This window comes from Tyto alba, unplaced genomic scaffold (genome assembly GCF_018691265.1).
Source record: "Tyto alba isolate M040663 unplaced genomic scaffold, T.alba_DEE_v4.0 Super-Scaffold_19, whole genome shotgun sequence".
Classification (NCBI taxonomy): domain Eukaryota; kingdom Metazoa; phylum Chordata; class Aves; order Strigiformes; family Tytonidae; genus Tyto; species Tyto alba.
In genome coordinates this window covers 2,857,658-2,881,926 of record NW_024881281.1, presented here as the reverse complement: position 1 = coordinate 2,881,926, position 24,269 = coordinate 2,857,658, and the positions used below count along the sequence as shown (strand labels likewise).

Below are 24,269 nucleotides of genomic sequence, written 5' to 3'. Positions count from 1 at the left end.
AATGGAAGCTAATATATTTTTATGAGGTTCTCTTCATATGATAAAAAGAAAGGACATGGAAAAGTTTAGTTATGATGAGATAGATTACAAGAAAACAAAAACCATAGTTATTAAAATAGTGTCAGCTGTTTGTATTTGTTTTAAACAAAGTCATCTTTGACTACTAGATGTCTGAATCATTTCAAAAGATATTAATAAGTAAAAGATAATAAAATAACCCAAATTGATTACGATCTTCTACCTTTTATAATATAAGTTTAAATGCAAATTGCATTCAACTGCAAGAAGGGAAATAATGTCCCAAAGGCATTTCAATTAATTGCTGTAGTTAATTGCACTCATAATTTTACTTGTGTGACTAATTATAATCAGGTTTTATGGGTGTATATGGATTTATTTCCGCTACTAAAAGCCCCAAACAGTGGGTTATTTTTAGGAAATATATTTAAACTTCGTAATGCAAACTGCATGTTCCCATTCTCGGCAGTTGGCTTGAATGCGTGGTGTCTGTGTTCAGCAAGAGTTTGGAGGGCATCAGGAAGACAAACTGCCCCGGCTTTATCCCGCCTGGCTGAGAAGGTCACTATAGGGTTTTTTTCTTGAGGTGCAATGTTTGTTGCCATGCCTCTGCCACCCAAAACCCCGGGGCTACAATACCTGAGATGTGGCGGAGAAGGCAGCACGAGGCTGTTTTCTTCCCTGAGATGGGTCCCCGGCAGACGCCCGTGGCAAGATGGTCGCCATGTTTGTTGGGCTCCTCTCAGCCTGGCTGGAACAGACCCCCACAAAATGGCGGACAAATTGTGTGGGTGCCCACCCCTTTGCCTGCCACCCCTGACATGCTGGGAGGGTCTTTTTCTTTCCCTTTTTATTCTTATTTTCCCCCCCTTTTTTCCTTTCAGTTCACTTTTGAAGTGGCAGGGCTGCCCTTCCTGGCATTTGAACCCAGCCTTGGGTGACAGCGCCCACCACGCCGCCATGCCCACCTCAGAGGGGCCTGACCTGGCTACGCTGCTGCTTCCTACAACCTGTGAACAGCAAGGCGGTGAGTCAGTCCTGTCTGCAAAGGAGATTACAAACAAGGGTTTTCTGAGAAAAAAAAGGTGCACAAAGACCAGGCTGAGCACCACCCCAGAGCACGGGACACCTCAGGCAGGCATCACGGGTGCCTCGTCTGCTTCCTTATGGGTGCATCACCTTGTGTTGCAACAGGTGCTCTGGTAAGGCTCTGCAAGCAGCAAATGACCCACGTTGTATGAGTGAGGTGGGGTTTAGATGCTTCTTGTGGAAAAATCTCACCGGGTTGTGGTTGGCCACGTCATCCCCCGTGTATGCGGGGACCAGCCCGTCAGGCTGGGCAGTGTGGCAGGAGGCTATCCGTCTCGGTTGCTTGTGTGTATTTCTTCAGTGCATCTCAGCTAGAGTTTTATTGGCTTTTACACAGATACACATTAATTTACTAGTAAATCCTACATTTCCTTTTTTTTTTTTTTTTAATTTCTATATGACTTTTTCCTATATGAAACATTTTCCACAGCCACCTCTGACTGCACAGAGGTACCATGTGCAAATCACCAAGTCCGCTTTTAACTCTATTGAAAAGAGCCTCATGTCTCCAAGTGTCATTTTTCATAGAAATATTTAGGTTGGAAAAGACTTTTAAGATCATCAAGTCCAACTATATTTTATGTGGTGGAGTGTTGTCTCCTGTGCAAGGTACAACAAGAGGCAGTGGCCCTCCCCGCCCTAGGATCAGAGTTGACTGACATTGCACCTGATACTAACATATTTATTAGACTTCAAAGCCAGCTTGGGAAGCTAGGTAGACCTCTCTGTATCCTTTTTTGACTATAGGTGGATGGAGGCTATTTTACATGTCTTTGCTATATGACATCTGTTTAACAGGAAGGTTGCTGGATGTGCTGGCAAATGCTGTCCTCCCTGTGAAATCCACTTCCAGATGGGCAAGGGAGGAAAGGAAAAAGTAAAAAGCTTTATCCTTTTCCCCAAGTAGTAATGAAAAAATTAATTCTGTACATAAGCAAAGTGCATTTTGAGCTCATGTTTGTCAGCAGGAAGAGCTGACCATAAAATGAAGCTGGCAAGTTTGTTAAAAATCTTTCTGGATAATGTAAATTTATTTCTTGTGATTAATGACTAGGCTTCCTTGTCTCTTTTTACTTCCTGAGAAAATGTTTTGCTGAAAGCATATTGTTTATGATTTTTTTTTTTTGTACCTGCCCCTCCTATCACCCCCACACTGCTCCTGGGCCAATAGTCAGATGATTGTGAGGGAGTGAAGCTGAACCTGTGTTCATATGGCAGATCTACTCCTTCACTTCTCAGAAGTCTGAAGGCTTCCACTCAAATCAAAGTCTGATCCAAAACTAGAGAAGGACTGCTTTTCAGATGCATTATACAACACCATGTAATCTCAGCTTGGTTAACTTTTAGAAATGGGGACAACCTACTAAAATCTGGTGAGTCCCTAGCTGCTGCTCAAATTTACAGTGAATGGCCTCTACCACGACAACCATTACAGGCAAAGCTGAAACCAAATTGCAGGCTGCTTCCAAAGGACACGGTTCTCATAAGAAAAGCTACAGACAAACTTTGATAATCTTAAAAATGTTTTGGTCTTTGCACTCTTGAACATGATTGGTTCATATGTCTGGTCTTCTGCAATCCACATGCTAATCTACCTCTAACTTGATCCAGACTGACAAAGCCCCTGCTTTTCTTTTTTGTTTTAAACCTGAAACATACACCTCTGGTGAATTTTAGTTTACAGTGTTGTTTAATTTTCTCTTGTATTCCAGTTTTCAGCCAGAGAAACTAAGCAGTCTTCAACTCTGGCTCCAACATATGTGAAAAGTATTAACAAAATTCTGTGTTAACTTTTCTGTACGTGGGAAAATACTGTTCTTTCTGGGTCTTTCTAAATATCTCTGTTCCTTCCCCCACCCTTTCCTGTATTGTCACAGCTTGGCTAGTAGTTCTTCAGGAGTTACTGTCGTTTCCCAGTGTCTTCGCAATATAAGAAGTTTCATGCCAAATGTAGTGTAGACACAATTCTTGAAAGTCTCTGCCTGAAGCTACCTGTGGAACAGCAAATTAATTTTCCATGACTGTTTTCACAAAAGAAAACCAAATGTCTCACTTCAAGGCTTCCTGTCTCTACTGGTTTTTTAAATGAATAGCTTTTGCTGTAGATTTGTATTTATTCACTGCATTAATATTAGTCCTGTAATTGTCACGTCCTGCACCAGAACATACTGTATCTGCCTGATTGCAAAGAGGTACCTCTGACAAAGAGCAAATTGAACTAAATTACTGACACAGGTGCAGACTGTAGCATTTCCCTTTTCCTCATTGGCATAAAATTCAGATTTTATTCATGCTGAGAATTGTGCAGGAGACTACTTATAGAGGACTAATCTTTTCAGCAGATTTTTTGTTTCTTCCTCCTAGTTATGTTTTAATATATTTCATAGTAAATAGATCCTCCCACATCATAACTAATTGCTGTAAATGCTCCTCTCTATCCACATGGTAAAATGAGGCACAACCTAGTGAAAGGCTGCCCCTGCGAATCACTAGCAACAAATGACAGTTGACCCAGATCCTCCGTGGTTTCTTCCAACCATCCTGAAGAGAGATGCCTAAGAAATGAGAATCACCTCATGAAATTAGTAAATAATCAGAATGGGGAGGAATAGTGGGCTCTTATATGTACTCCCAGCAGATGCAGGGGACTTGTTTAATGAAAAAGGAATTGTTCTCAGTGGAGGCATCTTGAGGAGTATTTGCAATACTTGTCTTTAAAACAGCAGCTCCCATCCCTGTGGGACTTTTGTATGAGATTGTGCTGTTTACCATGCTGCTTGTAAATCTAGAAAGAGCAATGAAACGTGAGCCTTTCAGAATACTTCCATTTATTACATCTTGTAAAACAGCCTGAAAACAAAGCATCCTTCCTCTTAATTTCTTGATGCATTCTCTACTTGTGGGATGCTGAGGGATGTAATGGACATGACTAACACAGATGTTCAAGAGATGGGTAAGTAGACACCTGTTTATCCTGGTTAACTCACTAGCCAATTGTTTGTACAGAGGTGAAGTTACACTGGGTAAATCTGTGGTACCTTTTCCTTCACTGTAAGAAATCTGCCTGTCCTCTACCTGATGGGCTGGGTGTGTGCACCAGCTCTGCTGAGCAAGCTGCTATACTCAAAGCAATTTTGCTATGTGCAGGTAATACCCAAGATGACCCATGTGAAATAAAATCTCCAGAAGCCTGCTGACATCAGAAACATTGCAGTGTACTGCAAATCGCCCCGTAAAATGCAAACCTAAACCTAAATGTTGTGAGGAAAATAGGGAAAAAAAGTCACATTCCTTTTCTGAATGAGTGTTGTGTGGATTTCCCTTCAGCAAGGATGAAAGAAATAAAAACTCAAGGCAATGAATATATAGGTCTCTGTTCACCTTTAATCTTTCATTTATGTTTGCTTCTCAAAAGTTTTTTATTTAACTAAAAATGCAGTTAAAGTCCTAATCATTCCTCTAAATATAAAAAAAGTGAATTTTCTTTCCCATGTGTTTTTTTTTTTAAGCTTATATTATTGATTTTTAAGTATGAAAATAATTTCTCCCCCTGCTTTTTCTCCTTTGGTGAGCTGTGGTTAGTCCCACTATCATATTTTTCCTGAAAATGGCCATATAGCTGTAGCATAAAGTCATCTCTACAAACATCCTAAGAAAAATATGCAAGTCTGCTATTATGAAATCCTATCTTGGTGTGACCAAAATCTAAAATTCTAAAAGAAGCTGTAACATGTTATATGGCAATAGCCAAAGAAAACGGTTATGTCTGTCCTCAAAGAGAGAACTGGAATAATATAAGGAAATCCCATTTCCTAATATATTGAGCTTTTCTGTAATTGGGTAAGATCTGAAGAAATCAGTTCAAAACACAGTCTTCTTGAAAAAACTGTGATTCTTAACCATATGTGAATATTTTACAGGAATGACGTTATATGGAAAAAAAAAAAAAAGGAAACAATTCATAGGGAAATGTTCACACTGAAATGTTCAAATTGAAATTTAAAAGCTTATAAAATGTGATACTAAAAAGTAAAAAGAGCCGTTTCTTGAACTGTCCCATTTTATTAGCCAAATTAAAGCTGTAAAGGATCATCGAAGTCTCATGTTACAGATGCAGCCCTCCAAAGAGAATGAATTTCCACAGAGGTGCAATTGGTGTATGTGGTTGAGCTTCCCTTTTTCTTTTTAGCACATCATCTCAAGTGTGGACATCCTAGAGAAGGATGCTGTACTAGGCTGAATAAATAGACTTAATAGAGAAACCTGAAATCCAGAATCAGTAGATTAGATAAAAGGAATCCAGTGTCCTTAGCTAAAAATTAAATGTATATGTTCTGAAGGAAGAAGGGGGGGAAATTATATTAGTACAGATGAGTTTTGTCACATAACCTTCACTAGACAGGATGACCCAGATGTTGCTCAATTGTGTGTGAGCATTTTTATTTTGCTCTGTATTGTACCTTCATCTAGGACAATGTAGGGATAAGAATTACTCCACATGTTACTATCTTCCTGATTTGCAGCATTGAATGTAAACATATTCCAGACAAAACCCTTCATAGGCACTTAAGAACAGTTTCCTCTTGAAGGTCCTCTGTATAGCTTGTAAAGTGTCCTTCCAATGTTGTTTTAAAGCTACAGGCTTGCAGATAATCCACCCTAATGCTTTATTTGCGTTGGTTTTTTTTTTTTTTTTTTTTAATTTGAATCTTCATAGCTTTATCTCACAGTTCCTTCAAATTCTTGTGGTTTAGTGCAATGGTTTTGATTTTATATAAGAGCAGCAACAGAAGTCCTTGGTTAGTGTCTGGAGGAGAAAGTGGTTAAATTCTGTATTGAGATATGATTCATGAGTTGGTAGTTAGAGAGACTACTTGATACAAGGAACCAACAGCAACAAAAAAAAAACCTCCAAAAATCCCAGGACTTTGGATGAGGTAAGAAGTATTCATTGGAAAAGAGAACTCAGGATGTACGTAAGCATCAGGACCAACATTAAAACCTTAGCAGTAGGCAGGAGGATGCTGGCACTGGACCAGTACACCTTTCGTTCGTTCAGAAACTGGACAGGACGGAAATTTTCAACCATGTGAGTTGAGTTCTTTGTATCAAAGCGGACTGTTGAAAATTGAGAAATCTGCAGACGTCAAAGAAAAAGAAGATTGTTAAATCCTTTCTCCATGGCACACTGGAAATTGTGATATTATAAATCCGCAGTGCCTTGTTCTGTGGCATTGTTTTGAACTGTATGGATGCGTTAAACCTTGCAGGAAATAATGTGATGGAGGCTACTGCCAGAGGTCACCAACAGATGACTTCTTTTACCCTTGGAAATCATGGGGACTTCCTTTCTGTGTGAGCCAAATACTTTGTCCAGCTCAAGGACCTGGTTACACCAGTCCTCTTGGCACACACAGTCCTGTCCTTGTCCATCACACCACAGTGACACAAAGTCAGAGGGCTAAGATTTCCTTCTTTGCTTCAAATTTCTAACAGCGTGCCGCTGGCCCAGAGTGAGCAGACGCTCGGTCTTGTGTCCTGCGCTATGCTGACCTGTGTGTGGCCAAGCATTGATCTGGGACTGAAGTGATTATGAGTACATTGCAGGTAAGGAACTAAAATACAGACGCCAGCTCTTGGCCAGGCTCTGCTGGCTAGCAGCACTGCTGAGAGTCCACTCCAGGACATCTGAATTGTTTAGTCATGTACTCTCTCAGCTGAACAATCTGTATTTTTGAGGCAGTCATGATTCAGTCTCCTGTTCCTCCCTAACGGACAAAAATGGGTTGCTTAAAGCTGATGCCAATAGACTCAAAATTTGGGTTTTGAAGTATCCTGTTCTGATATCCTGACAATAGGAGAAAAACAGTGAAATTTGGGGGTGAGCAGATGACAGCAGTGGAAGTGCTGCTGACGATGCGCTGAGCTAAGTGTTTACCTGTGGGGTTTTTTGGCTTTCTTTTCACATCATCATTTCCTGCTTCTTCTTCTTTCCTGATGCATTTTGATACATGATTTAATAGGGTCAAAAAACTGGCATTAGGGACTGTGTTTAGGCTAATGCCAAGCAAGTGTGTGCGTGTCATAGGAACGATGCAGTGGAGCAGCGAGAAAGTCTGTGTTAAATTGTGTGAATGAGCAGGCAGCCGAAGGCGTGACTAACCATAAGCAGACCTTCCAGGATACCCCTTTGCGACTTACCTGGAAAATACTTAATTCAACTGGCTTCTCAAATACTGTCCAGATGACACCCTCATGGCAGTCAGGAGTGGTGAGGGAGCCCTCATACCGATAGTACCTTCCAAGGTCTTCCTTGGGTGGGAGAAGAGAACTCAGGGGCAAAGGCTCCATCTGTGCTGTTTGCCCTAGACAAACCACGTGGAAATACCGCTTGTAACAAGCGCAGCTGCAGGTATTGGTCACATTTGTCTGAACACGGCTGCTGCTCGTGGCTACATTAAAGCCTCATCCCCACGCTCGTGCACTGCTTGTGAAATCCCTGACTGCCAGCTGCAGGGTCCTGCAGAGCACAAGCTATGAACACTCTTGTACCAACTCTCTGCATGTTTTTCTTCTCACTGTGCTTCCTGCTGCAGAAGCAGAAATACTCATTCTGGTGCTGAGGGGTTTCTTTACTGCAAATATGGAGAACTAGGTTTTCTCCCGTGTGCGATGCTCTGAGTGCTTGACAAACTAACCTTTGTCTTTTGGCTTTGACTTTCAAGTAACAATCTCTACTACAATTAGAACAGGATTGGACCATGAATCACCTGGTAGCACATGTGCTCAAAATAAATATATGTTACATTTTGACCAACATAAGTGTCTTACCTTTGTATTTAATATTCTCTAATTCATTTATTAGAGTTGCATAATTTTTATTTTCTTCTTCAACCTGAAATGGAAATATTTTTATTCTAAATTGTACGTTCCTCAACAACAGGTTGCTTTAAACTAATTGTGAATTAAACAGAAAAGAACCACAAGGCTAAAAGATAACAGCAAGCAGAATATAGAAAAGAGTAAAGGAACTGAGTGCTGGCACCAAATGCCTGAAGAAGGCAGGGAGCCTGAGGTCTTGGACTACTGTAACATTAACACAGTTGATCATTCAGTCAAACCACTGGTAAATTTGAGATGGGCAATTCAAAATTTGTCTACCTACCTTTATAAAGAATGCTAACACGGCCACACCATCTGCCTTTCTCTTTGCCTCTGTTATGTTCAAAACATCTTCTCTGATGTGGACAACATGAAGCTGTAACACAATAGCCAAGGTCAATTATTTGTTCGGTTTCCTCTACAGCTCATTGTTGTAAGTGTGGCCTGTCTGCTGCTCTGCACCTACGCTGAGGGGATCAGAGCTGCTTTGTGACCCACAGGCTGGGGATGCTCAAGGCCCTTGACCTAAGTGGACTATAATTTGAAACTTCATTCATCCACAATGCTAGCGTTTCATACATCTCCCCAGAAGGTGAAGGGCTCTCTGAACTGCTGCAGCCCTCAATTTTCAGCCTGTGCAGCGGAACAGGCAGATTTTTACATCATGGTTTGAAAGCAGGGTGGTTTCCTTCCACCAATCCATGTGTATCAACACTGGTGAGTTGTCTTGCCTTGAAGAGAGTATTTTTTTTCAGTTACATAGTCACAATTCTACATGGTTGCAGTTCTAGAAATGAATATATAATCTGAATAAGCCGTGTGAGAGTGTAATCAGAATGTATAGACTTTGAAATATTTCTTTTCCCAAAAGGCTATATAACTCCAGATTTGTTGTCTGTCCTGTGCCTTTGCTATGCAAAACTAGTGGGTGTTCCTGGGTGTTCTGGTTAGCAAGCAACGTGTCCTCCGCTCTTTATTTCCACTGTTGGGGCTTCATAGGAGAACTAGTGAATAGTTTTTGTGCAACAGTGTCTTAAAAAGAGAGTTCTCAAGTAAAAAGCTGTAATCCATGAACAGTCTCACCTACCTCCATGGCTTGTTTTTCTCCATCTATGCTGTGCTCTGAGCCAGGAAGGTAATGACGCACATCTTTGACTCCCCAGTGCAAATGAAATTCTATTGCCTTGTATTTTCTTCTCAGGCCTCCACCTCCAATTTTAGGGGATGTGCTTAATGTTACTTTAACTGGGGAAAACAAATAAATTATATATTTTAAAAAATCAGATTGTACATTAATAGAAGATGAGAGTAGAGAGATGCATGTTCATGAGAGCCAAATTCATCCTCAAGTTTTGGCTTGTTTTTTCATACCAAGTGATATAAAAGTTCAACTCTGAAGAAGCTGAACTCTTGCAAAATGCTAGCTGAGACTAATTTGCAATGAAAGGGAGAAATATCACAGCCCACTTCCCAGTAATATGCAACAGCATTTGGACATCCCTCTACGGCACAGCACTTGGAGCTTCTGTTTCCATTTCTACCTAGGATTTGCTCTGTGAACTTGAATGACTCGTAGAGCCTCACTTGCTGGAGAGCTGAGCCACCCATTACTTCAGTTAAATAATAATAAATAAAATAAGTTTGATGATACTTGTTTCCCTCTGTAAACTGGAGAAAAAAGAACAAAGCACTGCTTTGGATTGTTCTGGGGTAAGGGTTTTACAGATTTTTATGGCATCCATCGATATATCCTTTGGAATATCATCAGTTAATTGCATTTTGAAGAAAACAGGGTAATAGACTGTCTTTCCTTGATTGCACTGAGGGCATTTGTAGGGATTTGTTCAATGCCATTATAACCCCAGGAGTCAGAGCTACCTTTCAGAAGACCTTATATTCCTTCATTTTTTGTCTAGGAGAACACCCTCTAGCAAAGTATTCTTAATAGTAAACTTGACCACGGTTTATTTGGGTTTTAAGCATCATTTTTATCTCCTATTGTCTGCATTGTAACATTTATTTTAGGTAGGGTTTAAAGATATTCTGTTTTAATTTAGAGTAGTGTTGCAATTTAAACCTAAGCATCTAAGCCATTATAGCTATTTAATGTGATGCTTGTTCTGTTGTTAACAGCAAAACAAGATTTTCTTAGGAAAATAGGAGATATTTTTCTAGCATAAAGTCACCATCGCTTCCTGTGTTTGAGACTTTTGGGATATATTTTTAAAGTCTATTTATTAAAACCTCTACAATAAGGACAATACTTTTCTTTCCATAGGAAAGATTGTTTTGACCTGAATTGATGCCCCAGAGATTTAATTTCTTTTCTGATTCCAAATGAACTGGAAGCTTGCGTGAGTCATTTAGTTACTTTGCTTTTTTATCTGTAAATGGATGAGTAACATATCTTTGTTGACTTTGTTTATTTAGATTGTAGGACCTTTGAGACACTGACCTTTGCTATCTGCACATCATCGAACATAATGATAGTCTAATCTCATGCAGAGTTTTTAATTGCTGTTGTAATTTAAGTAATAACAGTTCCAGTTTTGTACTCATTGTAGCACAGGAATTGGTTGCCCTCAGAAGGAAGAAATTTTAAAAGCTCAGATTAAAAACCTAATCTTTTTGCATGGTTGGGAAAGATGAGAGTTCTGACCAACTCCTATGAATGTTAATCTTTGTGTAAAAGATATTTCTATGCACAGCTACTGTAATATGGAGATTCTATAATATCATTTGGTAATGGGAATGTGATTAACCCATATACTAGTGGAAAGTCAAAATATGACTTTTTCTTATGGTCTGTCAATATATTGATATTTTAAACTAGAAATCCTGGCTGTGAAAATCTACTCAGCTGTCTACCTTCCTCCCTTTCCATTTTAAGTTAGGAAAATACTTGTCACTTGCAACTTTCCATTTTAGGGACTTGGCAGTTAAAACAATCCATCTAAGATTTTAAGAACACCTATCAATACTTTTCTTTTTTTAAAAAAAAGACAACGGATTTATTTTTTAAATTAAAATAATTTAACATATTGTTGAAACATCATCATTAGTATTGCTTTTAGTGAAGAAAAGTGGAGGAAGTGAAACAGTGCTAAATTACTGTTCACTGATTCACTCACTGTTTACTGATTTGCTGTTTGCTGATACGTTTACTGAATCAGTAAGTAGCTGATTAACAAGCTCACATTTTTTGAGCTTGATTACTTCCACGTAGAGAAAACAGGTTGAAATCTGAGATTTCATCTCGTTATTTAAAGAACTAGTAAGACACACACATTTCAAGCCACTTCTTGAATGACTTTCGCAAATTATATTTTTCTTCAGCAGAATTCTCCTTTGTGCAGAAGCAAAGGTCAGAAGGGGCAAGCCCGGAAATGAATGGCATAGGAGCATTCAGCAGAAATTATAGACCCCTGCCAAAACTGTTGTCCTAAAACAGTATACTCACCCACCTCCTAGTCTTACAGGTTGCTGTTTGACTCAGAGCTTCCCTAGACATCTCGAGCTTTGTTTCTGCACACACACAGAACCAATTTCTGCTGAGATACTCAAGGACGGTGTCCAGAATCCCAAAAAATCAATAATTCCCACAAAATTCCAAGGAAGCCATGGTTCAGAAGACGTTCTGAAAGTTTCACTTCTGAAATATAGGGGTGCTATCTTATTTTTTCTTCCTTGCTTTTAAGTAGCAGGAGTGATATCTAACACCTTGCCCTGGACATGGAAGAAGCAAATGGATGGTTCCAAGTGAAGGCACAAGTAAATCCCATAATAACAGTAATAATTTGACAGTACTTGCCTGTATGTCCATTATTTTCTATGTTCCATTTTGAAGACCCCTTCACATCATACCCTTCAAAATTCAGTGGCTTAAGGCTGTTGTCATAAATGACATTTTTGGTGACAATATTGATAGGTGACTGTTTGTTTCCATTGCAGGTGTCATCTACTAGATACCATTGTCGAGGATCTATTTAAGGATGAAGAAAATAGGTTTTTTTCTGTAGACTGCATATCCTTGATAAAGCCACACCACCCAACAGTCAAAATATTATTTCTTGGGAAATTGGAGACATCTTTGAATAAAAGGTCTTTGGATGTTGGAATTTAATACAGGAGCTTTCTTAGTATATAATTTTTTGTAGTTTTAAAAATATCAGTATGTGTCAAGAATGTTCTATTAAGCTTAATAGGAAAGTGTACACATGTAAATGGCTGTAAAATAGAAAGTGAACTACCACTGAGGCTGGCTGAACTATAGAAACTATAGAAACCTGGAAACTGTAACCAAAAAAAAAAAAAAAAAAAAAAAAAAAATGGTGGTCCTGGGAGTAAAATGCTGTTCCCAGAACAGATGGTTCCAGGGAGAGCTGGACAGGACCAAGGGATGAGCGAGGGAGCAGGCAGCATACATGAATGCTTCTGGTAAAACTAAAGGTGCAGCTGAAGGTAGAATGTTAGGACTTTTCATAATTGTCCTTAAGAATTTCAGTAGCTGTCTATACCCACCTTGCTGGGGTGATTACTTCTGGAGCACATTTAGACTTATTTTTATATTTGTAGCTCTATCCTTGGTTGAAACAAACTGAAAGGTTAGCATAAACACTGGTATTTTCAAAATACATTTCTTTAGGTATCCTCTTTAGAATTTACATTTATGTATAACGTGATCATGCAGCATTAAATGCTGAGATGTGTGAATTTTTATATTACTCCTATCAAGAAACCTTTTGCAAAACAGAAGAGTCCAAGCACTAATGTGACTGGAAAAATAAATTGTTTAGCAGTACCTTCACAGGCTGGCTGTTCATGCTTCTGTGATTGATAGCACCAGTGGCCTCCAACTGAAAAAAAAAAAAAAAAAAGAAAAAGAAAAAAAATCAGATATTCAAACTTAGATTAATTAAAAGCTGTAAAAATTGGGGGTTTGGTTTGTTTGTTGTTTTTTTTTTTTTTGTACAGAAAAGCAGATGTGAAAGGACTTTGCAGCTTGTGATCCTCAGAGAATGATGACTGGTCACACAGTTTTGACAGTTTCTTGGGCTTGTCTGCCCAGTTTTATTAGATTTGTTTAATTTCTTAAATATATAAACAACAATAGCTGGTAAGCAGTGAGTGCTTCAGCTCTAAAGAAATTTTTAGATGCTAAAGATTTCTTAAAAATATGGAGCACACCATCCAGCAAGTCTGACTAGGTTCTAATATCAAATAATTCAGAAGAGAGCATAAAAATCCTGCAGTAGGCAGCTCTGCCCTCTCTCTAGATCTCCTCCTGGTCTTTAATGAATCACTTTATGCCTGTTAATATTCCCTCCAAAAACTGTGCTAGCAGGAAATACTAGAACTCTGGATGGGTTGCAGTTCTAAATAATTAGGTTTTGAAACCTTGGCTTCAGCAGTTTCTCAAGGCAAAAGTTCCACATCTGAATATATGTAGTGTTAAAATAAATTTCTTTTTATCGGTTCTGTACTTGCCATCCTTTCATATACTTGTAAATTTGCTTATGCAAGATGCCTGATCTCACTCTGTTCCAGGAACTATTTTAAAGATTACTTGGTGCAATAAAGAATTTTAAGAAATGAAAGATCTCATTTCCTGAAAGACATGAAAAATCTTTATTCTCACTCAGCTGTGATCTCACACAGATGGCTGCAAAATTTTTCAATAGAATGTCTTAATCTTACTTTTTCATTGTCAGAATAAATACGAAATTCAGGGGAAGAGAGCTGATTTAGGTTAAATATGTCTAGTCTGGAAATCCAGGACTATTTTGTTTATTGCAGTATGCTTCAATGGTTCTTTATGACAGTTATAAAGTTTAAATGGACTTTAAGAGGAATAGTTGTCTTTGGCTATTTAACTTTAATCTATAACAACTCGAAACCTCTAATAATCATTATTAATAATATAGTTTATGTTTGCCTATGATTAGTAAATTATAGACATGTTAATAAATGGCTAATCGATTTTTAGGGATTATTATGGAGGAGTTCTGTCATTAAACTCTGCATTACCATAATTTGTGATCTTTTGTAACATCTATTGGAGGGCTCATAACTGCTTTTAACACCTTTATCTTCATATCAGTAACACAGCAATACCATCTATCTAATAAGTATTTAGAAGTTATAAATAGAACCTTGATACAAAATGTGGCTAGCTATAACAACAGAAGGGAGACTTGGATGAGCTTGTGGCAATTAATATGATCTTGAAAAACTGATAATATTTTAGTTCATCTCTAGGAAAAATTAAATTTATGCTGAAAACTGTAAATAATGTTGACTCACTTTCTAGTTTAGCAAATGGTTAGTAATATTGAGAAGAAAAGTAAACAACACTGCTACGTTTATATTGTAAGAACTGTAGTGATTTCTACATTGTTGTTCCATTAATATTATAAAAAAAATGGTTTCAATAAAGTTTTGGGTTTTGACACACTTCTAAACATACACAAAACTTAGCTTTAGGACCTGTCATTTCTAAAATTGATTGTTGCATTTTTTCAGGCCCATGTACAGAAGATAGTGGCCAGACCCCCAGAAGGGCTGAGCGATTCCTCATCTCCGCTGGGAAACAGCAGAACCAGAAGTTCCAAGCACAAATGTCATCAAGTGCCTTAATCGATATTTTAATCAATAAACACCTAGAAAATACCAGGTAAGCCAATCTTCACAATGCTCGGTTATGTTTCATATGTGTTAATGTTTGTGTGGATGAATGATTGCAGACATATTTTTGGCAACCGCTCTAGCCCGGCACTCAGTATAAGCTTTAACAATTGTTGCACCAGCACCCCGTGATTGGGTCTTTCTCTGCAAGTTATACGTGCACGAACCTTCAGGAGAAAAGATGTTGCACTGCAGGAGTAACCTGGACACAAATGTTGAAAGGTGGTTAGCACCTATGCAGCGTGAGAGGACAGTTTTCTGCAAAGATTTGATCTCAAACTCTTTGGGATGTGAGTTAAAGCAGAGAGGGAAGTTGTCAGGTGAGAAATCAAGGTCGGTTGAGTTATTCTGTTCTGTTTACTGTAAATTCTTGGAACAAGGTCTACCGTTCTGGGTTTGCACAGTGCCTTGCACAATGGGAGTGTGATCATGACTTAGACATCCAAGCATTACTGTAATGCAAATCAAATTTTACAGTCAATATGATTCACAATTAGGAGTAAGTGCAGCAGGTTCATTGTTCATTCAGTGCAAGGTTGTGGAGCTTTTAGACCATAGAACCACAGAAATCAAAGATGACCACAGGAAACACTGAGGGAAGGTAAATATCACCAAATCATATTGTCCGTGGTCCTGACACTGTCTCTGTACCAGAAGAGTGAAATGGAAGTGGGTTATGGAGCCTTTCATTGCTAAGTGAGAGCCCAACCCTTCTCAAACAACGCAACCCCTGACTTTTTACCAGCTGACAGGTATTTGGCAGGTTGTGTTAAATAAGCTTGTGGGTTTCAGTCATGTCTTAGTAGATTGACACATGAGCACCCTAAAAATCTTCCGGCCTGCACATCAAGACGATGGGGAGAAAAAGTTTAAAAAATCAAAATAAAAAAAGAATCCAGCCCTCAGGTGGCTACTGCTGCCTTATATCCAGCACTCATGAGTACTCTTCCCTTCTTCTGTTGAATGCAACATACTCCAAATAACTAGTGTCTAAATTTTGCAAGCTTTCTGCAAAATTCCTTAAGTCTACAAACTAACAAAGAATTAGTGTTTTTCTATCAGGTACTTATCAATTGTGGTTTAGAAAGTTGGATGGTATCAGAGAGGTAGAACAGGATATAAATTCAGTAGTTCATAAGAAAAAGGTCCTTAAAGCTGTTAAACCTTAAACAATCAGCTAATTAAACACTGCAGAATGCCTGAGCATACAATGAATTAATGTTTATTGTGAATTAGATTTTTTTTTTTTTTGGTTGGTGGTAATGTAACATTAGAGAACAGAATCTTTTGTGTATATACTGCTCATGAGCAACCAAACTGCCATACCCTGTGTCGCTTACAAGGGAAATTTGCATTTGGACTTTGAGTCAGGTGTGATTTCTCCCTGTATATAGGGACCTTGCATTTACAATGCTCCTTTTTTTCCCCCTGGGCTTTATGGCTTTATTTCTGAAGCAAGAAGGAAAGACACTTGTCACATCCAGTCAGTTGTCTGTGGTCTTAGGCATGATTATGCCCTAAGGTATGTTGTCTAGTCTAGTTTTAATTGTCTGAGTGGCTCCTGCCACTTCCCTTAGGAGACTTTTCCACAGTCTATTAGCCTTCACTGTCAGGAAATGTTTCCTGTTTAATAGCTTACATTTTCCACTTGCTTATCTGCATCCCATCACTCCTAGAAATATCACCGAACCACCCTAAACAATTCTTTTCCCTCCCTGGAGTTTACAGCATTCAAATAGTTCCTTCATAATCTGTAATTCCTGTTCTTGCTTCATCCATCCTTTGTCCCATCTCTTGACTTGTCCTTCACCTTTCCACCATTTCCACTCCAAAGTCTTTTGTCTTTCTTTCTCTGAAGCCCCTTTCTTACAGGGACTCGGTGCAGATCAAATCCCACCCTGCAGTCCTCTTACTTGACTGCTCCTTCAATCACACATCAGGTCCCCCATTCTCTTGCCTGGTGTTTATTTTATTGCCCAGAAAAATGCAGCAGAAAGTGGGTTTGGGGGTATTAGAGTAGTTGAGGTGCTGAAACTACTACTGTGATATGAGCTGCCCTGGAGGGTTTCATCACTTACTCCCATACCTTGCTGGTACACGTGAGTTAAACTGTGAGCATCCACACTTTGCTCGGGATAGTATTAGGTACTACCCAGGATTTTCAAAAGCTTCTTGCCTCATCGACATTAAATAGAGACATTTGCATTCTTGTCACCATTGGAGGTAATATAACTCATTATACATACATGCATTCCGCATACATACACATCTGGACTTATAATTGCTATATTATCAACTATACCTGGCTCTTACATTCTATTACGGATTCTGGATTTAAGTGGCAATGTAACATACCACAGGTGTTGCCTTGACTTTACTAGGTTTTAGTTTAGAATAGGACTGAACTGGGCTGAAGGCCTCTTCCTCCTTCACAAAGTTCAAGACAGTTAAATTTAGGGAGTCTCTCTTGGCAAGTAAGCAGTCCTACTTATCTCATCTCTGTTTCTTCCTTGTCAAATTTACAACTGGTTTCCTGACCAAAGCTGTTTCTTGGCACCAGAAAAGCTGGAAAACAATACAATTATGTATTGTTTTCATTTTATTGTAAATGTTTTCAATTGTTTTAGCTATCAAGCCTAGCTTGGAAACTCGAGGCAAAAAATTCCTTCAGCTGAGAACTCCCTCTTCTGTTCACTTACGCAGCTGGATGGAGGACAGTGCTTTGGGCTGGAAGCCAGGGTGTTAGCAGTTTGCCAATGTGCTATTGTGTGATCTAGGAAAAGACCCTTAAGCTCTTTGGACCATGGTCAGATTGCCTGAATTCCATAAAAGTTCCTAAATCTACTTTGTCCTACTTGTTCCCTGCTTACTGCCCTACTTGGACCTGCTGAGCTGCTGCTTGGAAGCCCACATCTCCTCTGACTCAGTGCCATGAGACAGGTGGCATTCAGGCTGCCTGAAAACTGCCCTTTTAATTTGTCCATCCACACAAAAGAGTTACTTAAACAGGTTTTGTCCTTCTGGATAAAGTGGTTGGAAATCTAATAATATTATATGTTGATGGTTAACTATTTTTGTTAACTATATTTAATCTCTTCACATGTGAATGACCTTTATGACACTAACAGCCTGGAGTACTGAGACAGTAAGAATATCCTCTCTTGCTTTGTAGCTTAAATCCCTTCTCTCTCTTTCACTGACTGACTCCTTTGTTTGTCCCTTTAGATCTCTTGTCACCCTTTCAGCCATGTCCTCGCTGACAATTCCTTGTTTTCTGAGACACCCAGCCGATAGTGCTCCCGCTGTGCTGCTGCTTTCCAGAAAGCCCAGGCTGCCCTGAATGCCATAGTGCTCCTCACTGCTCTATTGTCCACCAGGTTCAAATCCATCCCTAAAGTCTGTTGTAACGGCCAGCTCTGCAGCAGAGTGAAGGCTGCCTTTTTCCATGAAAATGGCAAAAGCTAGTTTTGCATGTGGTGTATTTTTAGCTTTGGTCTGTGTTGAGCTCGTTCTATTTTTAGCTTGCTTTGTGAAACTTATTATCTTTAGTACAAAAGACAAAGCAACTTAAAAGTGAGTAGAATCTAAATCTGTCTTTCTAATTAATGAGATTGCTGAACACAGACAGCATATATGCATAAGTCTATTTATACATTCTTAAGTATTACACATCCTCAGGAAGTCCTGATCAACTACTTTGACAGGCAAAATCAGTTCCAAATGTTTACTTCTAGATTTGTGTATCTCTAACCATGTAAAAACAAATGTTTGTGATCATCCATCTCTCTTCTATTCACTTTTATGTGGAAATCTTGTTTTTCATAATTATATACATCTGTATATATGTACATTCTAAGATATTATGGGGTTAGCCGTGAAAATAAGATTTATTGTAATGGTGAATCATTACAAGTAACCACAGCTGATTTGAGCACAGTGTTTATAATTTGCACATGTATACATAAATCACATGCTCAATGAGGTCTTTGTCTGTAACACATATAAACTAAAGGAAAAATCGAAAGAGATTGGAGGATTCCAGATATGCCCTATAAACACTTGCAAACTACTTCCTTTGTGTCAGAGAGTGAGGAAAATGTTTTTAGCTGTGACCTGTGATACTGTTGCAGCATAGCCTCTGTCACATATATGTGTCCTCATAAATTTGCTGTATCAAAGAAGGAAGCTGGCCTTTAACAAAAAATTAGTATCCAGGGCTAAGGTGATTTGCTTCTGTGGGGTATTTTGCTTTGCTTTGTTTATAACAGAGGCAGCATCAAATAAAATTCAGAAATCCTTTTTTAAGTATTTTTAAAATTTAATTCAAACAAATGACTTTGTGGTTTTACTGTCCCTTTGTATTCATTTGTGTTGGATTTATGATGATTGATCCTGTGGTTAGAGATGTGACTAAATATCTAATAACAGGCCATCAAATATATTCTGCAATGTAACAAAGCATCTCCTGCAGTGCCACAAACAGGGTAAAAAAAAACTGTTCACATGGAGACAGACACTCGGTTGAAGAACTGGACCTTGCAACATGTCTCGAAGACCTAAAGGTTTGTGCTGCTTATTTGGACAGCAAAGAGAAAGGTGTTTCACACCAGCACCTGTCTCTGAAAAAGCTTTTCTGCTTCCAGTCTTCAAAATCTAAATGTAGAAGAAACTGTGATTCCAGTTTTCTTAAGTATCACAGAGCACAGCTTGCAGCATATAAGGGAAATTCCAATTCTTATGCTGATACATTTTAGTATAGAAGAGAGTAATTCTTAAGCTGAAGTCATGTCACTTGTCACCAGCATACGGCTCCTGTGTATGGCTGTCTCATGCTCCTTCCCTTTCCCCAGAGCTGAAGAGAAGAGCAGCAGGAAAGCACTCTGGTTTGGATGCTGGAGAAGGACAAGATGATGCAGCACACTGCAGTTCTGCATGAAGTCAGCCAAACAGTGAGTTAATGCAAATTGATGACAGTGTAGTGTACTCTCTCTAGTCAGGCTGATCCTTAAATGGAGCATTAATAATGTGATTGGGTCCACTGTGTACACGGAAAATTGCCCACTCACTGCATGTCACAAGAAACGGGCTGCGAACTAGTGAACAATGATTTTTGACCTTGGAGCTGTGATGCCTTGGGATGCATCAGCCTAGTGAAAAACCTGTCTGATCAAGAACCTCAATGCCTATTCAGGCATCACACAGACATATGCTGCTTAGACCCAGCATAGATAAAAAAAAAGCAAGATTCATCTCCTCTACGACATCAGCCATTCTTCACTACATGTAATACGCAATCACTCTTTGGCAGTTTGGAAGTCATGCATGGGGAACAGGGGCAGTTGTTGGATTCATATGTGATGGAGACAGAAGAGAAGATCTTATAATGCTTACATGCGTAATTCTTTGAGAGGAAATCTGGATCTGCAGATGAATGTAGATTACAGCAAGATGTGTCTGCACAGTACATGTTCTTGAAGAGCTTCAGACAAAGATTAGTGCGAAGAGAATCAAGGCATTCTTGGTCTGACAAATTTATCCATTTGTGCAATGGAGATATATCTGAATGTGACCCTGGCAGGCTACAGAAATGTAAGAAGTTAAAAAAATTTCAAAGATTATTTCATATATTACTCTAATACTGTCTCGTAGCTGCCTTTCAGGAATCTTCCAGTGATGCACAACGTTGTTTCTTTGCCTGCAGGGCTTGGTCCTCTGCCCCCCAAAATGGAACAGGCTGTTAGTGCTAACTGAAGAGCTGCTCGCTGGCTCCACTCATCTGCTGCTCTGCTGCAAGTGCTTTTCTGTCTTTTGCTGAATTTCAGTGTCAAAGAGTGAGTGAGAATTAAATTGTTCCAATGCCTTATCACTTTGTGCCTTTATCATAAACTGTTGAAGGAAATAAGTATACTCTGAGATTACAGGATTTGCATCCTTAGGTATCCTGATCAAGCAGTCTGTGTCCATTCCTGTCTCAGCCATAAAACTCTGGCAATTGTAAGTCAAATATGACAGTGGCTAAACCTTTGCTCACCATAACAGTCCCTCTTATAGAGTTCATTTGCTAAAATTGAAATGCAGGATCCATGTTTTATGGGGAAGTTTATTAGTAAAAAAAAAAAAAATCGGAGTCTCAAAGATATTAAGTACTAAATGCTGCTACTAGTTCAGCACACATGATAAAGCTAGAAAGTTCTTTGCTGGCTGAAGCCTGCTTAGGCAGTTTCTGTAGCTGCATGGAGAAGGGAGAGGACAGAGCGGTATCGGTGGGCATCTCTTACTCTCAGTGCACACTCAGCAACTTGACAAATGTGAGTCCTTGTTTCTTCTTGCATACAGTGGATCTGACAATGATGGCATGCACTGATATGTATGGATGATGGTAGGCAGACTCAGATAAGCCTTTAAATCTATGTTGGCAGCTTGACTTATTACAAGGAAGAAAGAGAAGGAAGCCCTAAGCAATGTATCCTGCATAAAGATCATAACTTGAGACCAAAAGTCTGTCTGCACTGAGATAGTCGAGTTAACTACTTTGAGATGTCAGTGATAGCTTGTCAGTTATATTTAATCATGTATTGGGTTAGGTGGGTAGAGACAGGAAAATTCAGGCAATTCATACCTCTTAAATCACCTACGGCTTACTGCCTAAACCAGCTACGGCTTACAGCCCTTCCTATGTGTTCTAGGTCTTACATTGCAGTTATTATTCTTCTTTCTTAAACAACTGAAAATGAAAATTTTCATTCCAGAATGTATCTAAGTTCACCAGTATCCCAATTTTGCCAACCCTAAAATGGATTTGAAATACAACTATAAATATACATGCAGTCTATATTATTACAACTGGAAATGGAAGAAGTTGCAACATTTATTTTTTATTATTCTGCTTATAGAGATATCAGGTATAATTTGTATTTGAATGGCCCTAAGGAAACATCAGACTGAGAATTAATGCTGACAGAGTCAATGTCATCATGGTTATGTAAATTTTATGGTTTTGAAAATAAAAAGTCTGTAAGTCAAAATATAGAAAATTAGAGGAACCATGTTCTATCATGAATCAGTCTTTTGAAGCATTAGAGCATGGACTGTGGGAGAGTGTCTTCTCCTGGCTGAGTCCTGGTCTGTGATAAATAGAAAGGTTAAGACATGCTGGGGTTCATTCAATTCCTCTCAAAGAAAATTATTATTCAGTTACACGTTGGAGTTGTAACCCCACCACAAGACTTCTACATGGACATATATTACTGTCCTCTGTAATTGTTCTCTGAGCGACTCTAGACTGAATTTACCATTAACAAACCTCTGTCTTAAAATCTTTGGAATATTCCTGTTGGAACACTGCAGACATTTTGCCTCTCTTCTGCCTGCCTAATAACAGTACCAGAAGGTCACTGATCTCTCAAAGGAACTAAGCAAGCCATTTGAGGTGCATCAGTGCAGCTATTAATGGCATATGTTAAATGAGGTCCATCTAGGTCAGTGGATGAGGTGCTGAATGGAGATTCAAGCTAGATGGTTTCTCTTCCTGGTGCTGGTTGATCTCTGAACAGGTGGCTGCACCAGTGTGCCTCGGTTTCCCTTTTGTAGAATGGGGATAATGAAGCTTGCTTCTTTATAAAGCCCTGCAAGGTCTATTAGTAATAATTTTAAGACAGAAGTACTCTGATATTGAGAGAGGTCAAGGCTGAAAGCAATTTGAAAGATCAGCAATCAGTCATAGTGACTATTTAGTCATAGTTTGGTGAATTATGAGGCTGCCCAGATTACAAAAAGAGCCCTGGTGGAGGTATGTTAACTGAGCTGATAAGTGGGTATCACTCAGGCTAGTTCTGAAAAGCAGTAAGATAGAAATTATATGCTTATTTAAAAAAAAAAAAAAACAAAACTTTCCAGTGTAGCAAAAAATAATTTAGGCTGATTCTCAAAAATTGAGGGTTTTTTTGGAATGTTTAGCCTTTAACTTACCATAATGTAACCTGTGAAGCTTCTACCTCAGGAAAAGATTTGGAAAAGAAGGTGGGGGAGAGAGTAGGTTTCCCGTGTGTCAATGACTGTGTGGTTTGCATTTGCAGTCAGGGAAGAAAGTGGAAATAATCATGGTTGGGGAAAAAAGCAACACAAAATATTGTACACGTTGCCTATCTTACTTCCGTCTGCTAAAGCACTAATTATTAATGCTAATCTAATGAAGCCCAGAAGGGTTTTCTAAATAGTCTTTCAAGATCCTGTAATAAATCACTTAATAGAGCATTAAATTTAGAAAAGTGTTAATCAGTCAGTAATCAATATCAAGCAAACACTAGTTGTAGACTTTGGAAGAGCAAAGGTTCGTTGTGTTTCTGTTTGCCTGTACCACATGTGGGAAGCCTTGGGAGAGAGAATACCCACAAAATACAGACTGAAGAAGAGGGAGGGTATTCGAACTGCCAGGTAAGAATCTGGAAGAGGCAACCTACTGAGTCATGGATATGGAGAATTAATTAAGAACAGAGAAAAAAAACATGCTGTGAAAATGCAGAGAAATAAAGGCTCTGCTCCATAAGGTACTTTCTGAGCATCTCAGACCTCTGTTACTTTAAGTCTGGCAAATGAATCTTGATCTGCTTTAAAACCATGTCCCTTTAACAGGCTCTTGGTGCAGTGCTTCCCTCTGATATCTCTGATAATATTGTATCTCTTTTTTTTTCCCTTAATGCAGTCTAGTCTATTTTAGTGCAAACAATAGACCCTTCATTACTTTTAAGAACTGCAGTGTTTATCTTTAATTTTGAGGCTGTGTGCTGATATTTACATAGGGAAAGTGATTTATTCAATATTATAGCATTGCTGGTCTAATAGAAGCATAAAAATATCTTCTGCATTTTTCAATACTAATTATAGATCACTATTTAATCTAGTCATCGTAAGTGCATACTGTACTTATGTACATAGTGCACAGAATGCAAAAATAGATGGATCTGCTGGGCTAATGCAGCAAAGACATATTGTTCTTTCTCTCTCAGTAGGCAACCATAAGAATTTCATCTTATATCATAAACAGCAAAGCAATATGAGTAGAAAACTAAAACAGGCTATTTTAAGTTTTAAGAAGTTTACAGATAAATAAATTGTTTTGATTTTTAAAATGTACATATATCATTAACTATAGAGATCAAGTCAAACTTCATTGATTTTTCTTGGAGGAAGAAGGCAACTAGAATCTAAAGGTGAAAAAACCCCTAACCACTCATCCATTCATGAGAAAAGTTTATACTTGATTTTTTTGCCATAAATAATAAGAAGCAGAGAAATAACTAAAACATTCTTAATTTGTCATATAGAAGAATTAGAGAGTCTGTACTGTATGTAGTGACACTCAGAAACAAATCATACATAAGAGTAACCTTGGTACATGGGGTTAGAAAGAGCAGGCAAGGACTTACCTACTGCCTCTGTCTTGAGAATGTGCAGAGAGAACAGAACAAGGAACAGCAATTCCATTATCTATTTTAAATAGGCTCAGTGTTGAAACCAGAATTGATTAGACTTCTTAGTATGTGATCATATTTCTGCTCTCAGTTTTATACTGGAGTAAGTAGTCCTGGACAGACCTG

The 24,269-nt window shown here is 38.6% G+C and overlaps 1 protein-coding gene across 2 annotated transcripts; it reads right to left on the bottom strand.

Moving 5' to 3' along the window:
* Window positions 1–2,887: 2,887 nt before the first annotated feature.
* CA4 (carbonic anhydrase 4) lies at window positions 2,888–24,269 on the bottom strand. Of its 2 annotated transcripts, none has more exons than XM_033004861.2 (8): window positions 24,099–24,269; window positions 12,792–12,845; window positions 11,801–11,971; window positions 9,077–9,234; window positions 8,273–8,365; window positions 7,939–8,002; window positions 7,309–7,472; window positions 2,888–3,099 (listed from the first exon to the last, which is right to left on the bottom strand). In XM_033004861.2, exons 1-8 carry the CDS (start codon window positions 24,154–24,156, stop codon window positions 3,001–3,003), a joined length of 861 nt encoding a protein of 286 aa, XP_032860752.1. In that variant the 5' UTR covers window positions 24,157–24,269; the 3' UTR covers window positions 2,888–3,000. The 2 variants fall into 2 exon arrangements, with proteins under 2 accessions (XP_032860752.1, XP_032860751.1); XM_033004860.1 differs by lacking the exon at window positions 2,888–3,099 and adding an exon at window positions 4,472–6,244.